Here is an 8,979-nt window from a genome sequence, read left to right on the forward strand (position 1 = left end):
CAGACACACAGTACGGTACACGCCCCTCTGTCTCTTTAGAGCAAGGAATGCGATAGAGCACCTGCTTTGCATATGGAAGATCCTGGACTCAAGCCCCTTCCCAAAATCCTTGAAAGCTGCTGCCAGCCTGAGTAACAAACTACTGTAACAGGACAGTCCCCTGCCTCAAGGAGCTTGCAATCTAAAATTCAATCCAGAGGAAGACAACAAAGAGGGGTCCCATGTGAAAAGAGAAACTGTGATCTAGTTTTCCAAACAAGACAGCCTTCCATAGCTTAATTTAGCTGTGGGGTGCTGTCATGTCGTGCTGGCCATGTTGTGTTAGTAAACAACCTTTGGATAATCCTGAACCATCTGGGTTGTTCAAGTCTTCTGCACCCCCTCCAACAACCCACGACACCAGGTGTACTCGACCTAGCGAGGCACACATGTGCCGCTGCTTCTATATTCAGAAGTGAGCCCAGCCCACTTTCCTAAACCCCGCAGGGAAAGTAGCCCGTGATGTCATGCACAAACAGTCTGTGACTGTTTCAACTGCATGGGCTTAGGTTTGGTTATAGAGTTACTGGCAATAAGGCAAATTGCCGTTGGATGGAAACTGTAGTCCAACATACCTGGAGGGAAACAGGTTGGGGAATAGCCCAGGAGAGCATGGACCGCAAGGCCAAAGGTATCACGGAAAAGTTTACAAAGGAAACCAGAGGGGTGGCATCACACAACCGCAGAATAAACCGCTTCAGCAGATGATGGGTTTTCCTTTGTTGAAACCGTCTAAGGGATGCTTGGTGGCCATTGGGCAGATGCCATGGCTGCACCCTGCACTGCAGAACCTGCTTTGTGTGGACAGTTGGTTGGGTGCTTCCAGGCCCCTTTCCAACTTGATTCCAGGCAGGCGATCTTGCAGACAGATGGGGCATCCAAGAGAAAACAGCGGTGTCCTCTGAGAGATCAGGATGTCTGCAGATGGCAGTGGAGCAAAGAAGGGCACCAGCAGGGATGAACTGGGATGGAAGAGCAGACGGGAAAGGTGGGTGGAGAGGTGACAGCACCAGGCTAGGCAGACAAATGGTCTTCTGTTTCAGGACCTCTGTGATCCCGTGAAGGAGAGATGCCGCTGATCTGGAGCTTCAGCAAGGACCGCTACACTTGCAACCAGGTGTTGTCCCGGGAATCCTGCTTGACTCCTTTTTATGCAGACTGCAGAAGAAACAGGACCTGAACCTGGAAAAAGCAGTCAGGGCTAAGCAGCTCTCACTGACAGCCTTTTGATTTTTCCTTTCCAAAGGAAACGAGAGAATTTGATGTGCGTGCACAGCTCGTGTCTCAGACTCTGAATGTCTTCATGATAGTGGCTTGCGAATTCCCATGGACAGTATGCATTCTGACCTCCCAGCATATCTCAAACTCTTTGGAGGTGCTGGCTTCCATCTACATTACTGAGTAACAGAAGAGTTAAAGGGAATTTGACAGTATCAGCTCCCTGTTTTAGGGGCCTTTGTACAAACAACCCTCAGTGGATCCTCCTTTTCCTCCTTCAGAAGGGCCGCTTGAGATGTTAGACTGACTTTTAGTGGGGCAAGCTTGCGTCTGACCTCTTCCAAAGTGGGTCTGTTGCCATACACAATCCACAACACCAGCAGGATTTGGTTGTATGTTTCAGCTACTTGGGGAGCAGCCAAGGGGAATAGGAAAGCAACACAGAAATCTGCAAGCAAACTTGTCTGTTTGCCCAGAGTTGCAAAGCACCTGCACAGAAATAACCGTAAGACAAAGGAAAGATCCAGCAGCACAATTCACTCGCACAAAAATGGCAGGGGAGAGCCAAAGAAGGGCGTGTAATGAGGGAAATGGTACCTCCCCTTGGCAGCGTGATCCTCCTGATTTTAAGGGATAAATTGACACTGCCCGGGTCCCCCATCTTTTCAGCATTTCACCAACTTTCCAGCAACTCCAAGAAGGGGAAAGATTAATTTCTCCTTTTCATAGCTCCTTTGCAGAGCAGTTACTCTGGATCCTAGACAGGGTTTTTCAAGCCCTAAGAAGGCTGCTGCATGGGGCAGAACAAATAGGAGCCCATTTGTTCTATGCTCTTTGGGATTTTGGAAGGAAACTTTGTACACTTGCAGTAACAGAGCGTATAATTCAGGTGTGCAAGTTTTCCCTCCATTTTCCAGCCAAGAGAGATGAAGGCAAGCTGTGAATTCTGAGGAGGTGACAAGGATGATCCAGGAACTGGGGGTGGGGGGGAGCCTTATGAGGAGAGATTTAAAGCACTGGGCAAGTTTAGCCTGGAGAAGAGAAGACTGAGAGGAGGTATGATAGCATATGAAAGGCTGTCACGACTGGAAGGCCAGGATCCTTGATCATCCTAGAGTGCAGGACACAGAATAAAGGGCTCCGATTCCATCTGAACACCAGGAAGGATGTCCTGGCTGTCAAAGCAGCACAACAGCCTAGGAAGGCTGTGCGTTCCCCCACACTAGAGGCATCCAAGATGCAACTGGACAGCCATCTGAGAGAGATGGTATGACTCGGTGTTCTGCACTGAGCAGGGGGTTGGACTGAATGGGCTTCCTGCCCCTTCCAGCTCTACTATTCTATGGTATATTTACCTTCCATTTACTTCCAGTCCAAAATACTTTTTTAAAAGTCAACAATCCCTTAAAGAGTAGAGAGTGGGACAGAGCAACTGGGGACAAGTGACTGGAGAGCAGCAGTTGTGAAAGGGATTTCAGGGAACTTGTCAACAGCAGGCTGAACATAAGCTGGAAGTGTGACATGGCAGTTAAGAAGGAAAACTCCACCCTTGGATGTATAGCCAGAAGTGTGGCTTCCAGATCTAAGCAGGTGTTGATACTGCTCTATAAGATTCTAGTATGCCCACAACTGGAGTACTACCTCCAGTATTGTGCTCCACCTTATAGGAGAGACAAAGCTAAGTTAGAATTGGTTCTTCACAGGGACACAAGAAGAGCAGCCGGGTTGGGAAGAATGACACAGGAGGAGAACTGGGTCTCTTTAGCCTGGAGAGGAGGAGTCTCCAAGGGGACCTCTTAGTGACTTATAAGCATGTGAGGGGATGTAATGTGCAGGAGTGCTGTGACCTGTTCTTCCCTGCAGTGGAGAGCAGGGCCTGTTCCAATGGGGCAAAGCTCGAAGAACCAGCTTCAGGCTGGATGCCAGGAAGTACTTCCCTGGCAGTTAGGACCCCTAGGATATGGAATGGGCTTCCAAGGGAGGAGGTTGAGGCCCCATCAGTGAGGGTGCTCAAGGAAAGACTGGACAAGCACAGGTTGGGGATTGCATGAGCAGAGCCAACTGGAGGCTTAGATGGCCCAGGAGGCTCTTTCTGATTCACTTTGTAAGATGTTGTAAGCGAGGTGACAGCAATGATGTAATATGATTGCATCTCAAGTATTTATCTACAATACTACTTCCCTTTATTTCATGCAACATGTTATATGAGCAGTATCATCAGTTGTAGCTACCGTGGAAATTTCCAAACTTTGTCCTTAGAGAAGAAAGTGTCCGAAGAAGACACTGAGTCACAGTAATAAACATAAGCAAGCTCTTCCCTAGATGAGTAAAAGTAGACTCAAATTTTGCAACACATTATAATCTTAATTTTTGAAAGTGCGTCGCCAACCGCACAAAGGCGTAGGTTCAGATCAGATGGGTACTGCGCCCCGTCGTAACAATTGGGACGGCACATTTCACGCAGACGCGTGACCACCCACTCATCATGTGTAAGAACCTGAAGGATCGATTACTTTTGCTTTGTTCAGCAGTGCCAATGCCGTGCCATCAGCTTTCTGGTAACGGTGACTTCTTCTTCGCCTTCTATTTCGTCATCGTTCCAGCTCTTACATTTCTTGTGCGAAGCAAAAATAAAAGGATTTCTCCTTTCATTCTAGTCGGAGTCTGGATTTATTCCAGATAAACCAGATTCAGGCATCTTATTATCCATGCTAATATATTCAACAAAGATAACGCCCCTTCGATTCCCGGAAGCGGTTTGCGACTCGAAGGGGAAGGACGGAGTGGCTTCCCGCAGCGAGCGCAGGAGGTTTTCACATAAGCGGTTTAGGGAGAAAAGAGGCTGGCTTGGGTTATCTCCAGACTCGGAAATAAAAGGATCCTGGGAGGAGGGACAAAGAAAAAAAGAATAGGGAAAATCCGGCGTAAGGTGTTATTAGTTAGACAGGAAAAGTTAGACAGGAAAAAAGAACTACAACTCTCAGCATGCCCGAGCCAGCGTATCTTTTTTTGTGTCTAAGCTTGCGCAAGAGCAAGTCTTTGCTACTGGAAGAATTGGAGATGTGCCAAAAGCTATGCAAGAACTAAATTGACACTTCCTGTTGAACTCGAAAATCATCTTTAACGCATCCAGATCATGGGCGCAACCGGAGCAGGCCGCTTCTTGGTTTCCTTGATGGAAGGCGTGATTGGTTTGGCAAAGGAAGTTAAAACAGGGAGCGCGCCGGGGAAAGAAATAGAGAATATTCCGTTTTCAGACCGGAACTGCCCTGAGAACGCTCCTCTACCTCTTTCTTCTCCTAGTTCTATGGCGCGGGACGCTCAGCCGAACTTCCGGCTTGGAACGAAAAGCTACGGCAAGTCCGCGGCTCCAATCTGCGGCCTGCCCCGTTGGCGGCGGCGTGGCGCCCCTTTATCCCGGGGCACTCCTGTTGTGTGTGCGCGGGCGGACCAGGCGTTGTAGTCGGCTTGGCACGAATCGAGTCGTGGAGTTCGATGCTCTTGGGCGCCGAAAAAGAGTGTAAAGCCCCCTTTTTGGGACCCCCGGCGGGAGCCTGGATTGGGAGGGCGGTGTCTGCGGCTTCGGATCGGAGCGAGCAGGCAGAGGAAGAGGGTCGTCTGCGGACTGTGCGGGGCGACTCTGCATAAGCGGGGGAAAGCGCCCCCCCCGGAGCGATGGAGCAGCATCCCCTGCTAGACGCCCTGCAGGTGACCGTCCCAGAGATCCGGGGCTGTTCTGACCGTGCTCCCGTGCAGCAGGTTGTCCCTCAGTTCCTGCGCCTCTTGGCAAGTGGGGGGCCGCGGAGAGCAAGCGGCAGCGCCAAGGCAGGGGTGATCCGAGACCTCCTGGCCATTCTGGAGGCTGTGGACTGCCGGTGGTTATTTGGGGGCTGCCAGCCGAATGCCAGCCCCGCTCTGCTTTGTGACCTGGTGGTAGCTTTGAACCGTTGCACAGCACCACCCCAGCAAGAGCCAGATCGAGGAGGTGATGGCCCTTCCTATGCTGAGGTCGCTGATCAGTCGGTGGACGTTGGCCTGGTTTTCTGCAACATAATGGAGAAACTGGAAGTGGCTAAAAGCCTGGTAGGACTGGGCTCTGGAGTGGTTGGCTCAGCCCTCCGGCAAGTGGCAGGCCCCGTCTTTATATTTGCCACAACTCACTTGGCAGAGATGCCGTGGAGCAACCTGAAGATGCGATCTGTGACTCAGGAGCTGCTGGCTGGTTTGCTTCGAGCCACTGATTGCCAGTCAGTACCTGAATTCCTCAGAGGTGCCCACGAGGGTGAAGATGGCTGGTTTGCTGTGGTGATGCATTGTCTGAAACCAGAGTTGACCAAGTAAGTGAGAGGCCAATGAGTTTCCTGCACTGACAATATTTTGCAGACTTCTGGATAAAGAGAAACAATTGATCATGAGCAACCGGCTTCAGTGATACTGTCATAATGCTTAAAGATTGTCAGGAGTTCTGACATTGTTCTGACATTGATTTCTACAGTCAGTGTTCATTTGAAAGTGCTTTTGCAAAGCTTTATCAGGGTGATGGTCCAGGCCTGGAGCAGGAAGTATGTGGTCTTCCTGTTGAGTTTGAAATCCAGCTCCCATTCTCCCTAGCCAAGCTAGTAGGCACTTTAGTCTATTCCTCTGGTGCAGCCAGCCTAGACCATGGTCAGGAATTCTAGGAGTTATAGTCCAAAATACTTGGGAGTGTAACAGTTGGGAAAGACTGGACTAGAGGGACAAGAAGTCTGGCCTAGTAGAAGTCAGCTTCCTATATTTTTCCTTTCTTACCTCTGACTATAGGTTAGAGCGCACAGCCTAAGGGGGTTTAATGGTTCCCTTTCTTCAGAGATACATGGGAGCACAACCCAGCCACAAAGCACGTCTTCTCCACGGTGCTCCAGCAAGTCACAAGGCCCTGGCTCGACCATCACTTAGAGAAAGTCTTGCCACCTTCACTGCTGCTGTCCGATGACTACCGAGCAGAAAACAAAATCCTGGGAGTGCGGTGCCTACACCATATCATTCGGAACGTGGTAAGGAAAAGGTGGTGCGCATGCCGTGTTTCCCCCAGTCAGCAACAAGGAGCAGCTTGGTTAGCTGCCTGGCACAAGTTCACTCCCCAGCACGGATCTATTGACAAGGCCCCCCTAGACTCGCCGATCTCCTTCACTATTGCAATACGCTTGTTGATCTGCCTCTCTCTGGCTGAGGCAATGATGGTGGTGAGAAAACAGATGGGTTTCAGTGCCTGCTTTTTCATTGACTCTCTTACTCTTAAGCAAACAGTAGCAAAGATGAGAAAGGGGGTGAGGAAGAAAAACAACTGGTGATAATTGCCGTGTAAAGGTAGATTCATTAACTGGGTTTGCACAACATGACAACCTTCATGACCGACAAACAACACTGGGTTGTGCCGTGTAGAGGACAACAAGCCACCCATGCCTTGTTCAAGGGCTTGTTGGACCTACAGTGGATTGTTTTGTGCCCACACCCAGGCATTTGGCCCAGTTGTGAGGCCTGGGATTCAGTGAGCGAGCCATTTGGCCAGAACAACAAAAACCCTGCGGCAAACTTGTGCGGGATACTACCAGTGGCAGCCATTCTGCCAGTGCCCAAGCAACACAGTGTAACATCCATCACTGGCTGATGTCCCCCTGGCTAATCCTTTTTATGACACTGGTCAGTTTTGACAACTAGTTTCCTTGTAAAACGGCAGGGGTGGGGTTATTACAGACCACCCAAAGTTTTTTAAACAGGACCATGTAATAAAGCCCCATTAGCCCTGTCAAAACCCTTGTTTTAAAAGGAAGCTTGAACTTTGACAACTGTGAACTTCATCTTCATGAGCACCTAGCAACTTAAGAAGGGATAGAAAATATGTAAGAAAAGTCAGCCAAAAAAAGTTAAAGGATCTCGCCACACAAGGAGTGAGCTAATCATCCATTGGGTGCGGTATGGATTGTTTCACCAGGGGAAAAAACACATGCTAAATCCACACAAACTCCCCCAGAGATGGACCCATGCAAGGCGTGTCTTCCAAAAGTGGCCAGCACCGAGTCCTCCCCTGCTCAGATGCACGTTTCAGGGATGGCGTGCCAAGATGACTTCTGAGTTCTTTTATTCTAGCAAAAATTGGGGATTGGCCTCATGAATTCATGAGTGAGGACTTAATCTCGGTGTTCCAGTTATGTGGCAACCACAGCCAAAACCATCTACAAGGGGTGATTCTTTCCCATGGATTCCACATGTCTGATGGCCATGAGAAACACCAGCCCTCAGGTAGCTGACATTGACATGCCTGGATTTCTCTCTGGGTAAGCATGCACAGCGTTGCAGTACACTATTCAAGCACAGCTTCACTGGGAAAGCATTTTTGTGCCCTTGTCAATATTTGACAACATGGATTGAATCACATGAATATTCCTTGCTGTTCATATTTTAAGTGGTGTGGGGGAATAAGGCAACAAGTACCAGCACACCAATTTGAACATGCCTAAGGGAACAATAGATGAACAACAGATGGCAAGGGGACGGCAGAGGATGAGGTGGCTGGATGGAGTCGCTGAAGCAGTTGGTGTGAGCTTAAGTGGACTCCAGGGGATGGTGGAGGACAGGAAGGCCTGGAGGAAGGTTGTCCATGGGGTCGCAATGGGTTGGACACGACTTCGCAAATAACAACAAGAAGGAGCCGTGCATTCACATATATTGGGTTGGGTTCAGATTTTGTCATGCCTTGAGTAGATCCCTTAATATCAATGGAGCTTCTGTTGGCCATGATGCACTTACCCCATTAATTTCAGTGGGTCTGCAGTCGTTTGCCAAAATTACATTGCCTCTAAATGTTGTCTGTTCAGTTGTTAAGTCCTGCTCTGAAAGCCCCATCAACATGGGTATTTTTTAAAACATTCTGGAATACACTGTGATGAAGATGGTCTCTCTGGAGAATGTTCTTTTGCACAATGCAAGTGAATGCATCAATCAAGAATGATTTCCTGATAAGATGATCTCCTTTTATTGCAGCCAGCAGCTCACCTCTGCCAGTTTAACAGGATACAGGTTGTGCATCATGCCCTTTCCAACCATCTCTATACCAAAGAGGCCCAGCTCATGCAGGTAACCTTACAGTGCAGCCTTAGGGCTGCTCGGGGTGATGCCCCATTGAGTTAAATGGGTCCGACTCCCAGGTAGATGGCCATAGCATTGCCTCTTTAAAGACAGTTATTTTACAGCCCATCCTCTCTTAACTGTCCCGACTAGGTTGCTCTCTTACTGCTTCTTAGCACCCCCTTTTTGTAAAGGAGTTCAATTTAATTTCTACTGCTTTGAACTAGATTCTGATTTTGAATCCTTTTGAATCCAGTAATCATCGCTGGAGTCCTCAGTTTTTAGGACACTGATGAGGGAAGATGCAGGGGCAGCACCTCTTAGCAAGTGGCTCTCTAGTCATTCTGGGCAACCCACAGTGCAGATACTCTGCTGGATTCAGTCATCACAAGCCACCCTGCAAACAGCCATGGGTTCTCAGCCTCTGAAGAACCATCACAAAGGAAAACCCACATGAAGTTCCAGAATTGACAAGCCACCTTGAAACATCACATGGTGATGACCCACCATAGCTTATCGTGCCAGCCAGATCAGTGTGCATCCTCTCAGGTCGAATGAGTTCAGAGCACCATGTTAGCATTCAGAGGCCCACAACCAAAACTGATGTCTCAGCTCCAG

General features: G+C 49.1%; 1 protein-coding gene and 1 non-coding gene across 2 annotated transcripts; one reads left to right on the top strand and one right to left on the bottom strand.

Moving 5' to 3' along the window:
* Window positions 1–3,666: 3,666 nt before the first annotated feature.
* LOC123027192 lies at window positions 3,667–3,763 on the bottom strand. Its single transcript, XR_006415470.1, has one exon. It is a non-coding gene; the product is annotated as a small nucleolar RNA U13 (small nucleolar RNA).
* A 289-nt stretch (window positions 3,764–4,052) lies between these two features.
* Window positions 4,053–8,961, top strand: TTI2 (TELO2 interacting protein 2). The gene is made up of 3 exons (XM_044437547.1): window positions 4,053–5,594; window positions 6,104–6,290; window positions 8,278–8,961. The coding sequence occupies exons 1-3, from the start codon at window positions 4,933–4,935 to the stop codon at window positions 8,422–8,424; spliced, it is 996 nt and encodes a 331-aa protein (XP_044293482.1). The 5' UTR covers window positions 4,053–4,932; the 3' UTR covers window positions 8,425–8,961.
* Window positions 8,962–8,979: the final 18 nt, after the last annotated feature.

This window comes from Varanus komodoensis, unplaced genomic scaffold (genome assembly GCF_004798865.1).
Source record: "Varanus komodoensis strain SLA01 unplaced genomic scaffold, ASM479886v1 scaffold30, whole genome shotgun sequence".
In the NCBI taxonomy this organism is placed as follows: Eukaryota; Metazoa; Chordata; class Lepidosauria; order Squamata; family Varanidae; genus Varanus; species Varanus komodoensis.

Coding starts and splice junctions, on each gene's coding strand:
- TTI2 (XM_044437547.1), top strand. CDS start 4,933: ATGGAGCAGCATCCCCTGCTAGACGCCCTGCAGGTGACCGTCCCAGAG. Junction 5,595..6,103: donor CTGAAACCAGAGTTGACCAA/GTAAGTGAGAGG, acceptor CCCTTTCTTCAG/AGATACATGGGAGCACAACC. Junction 6,291..8,277: donor ACCATATCATTCGGAACGTG/GTAAGGAAAAGG, acceptor CTTTTATTGCAG/CCAGCAGCTCACCTCTGCCA.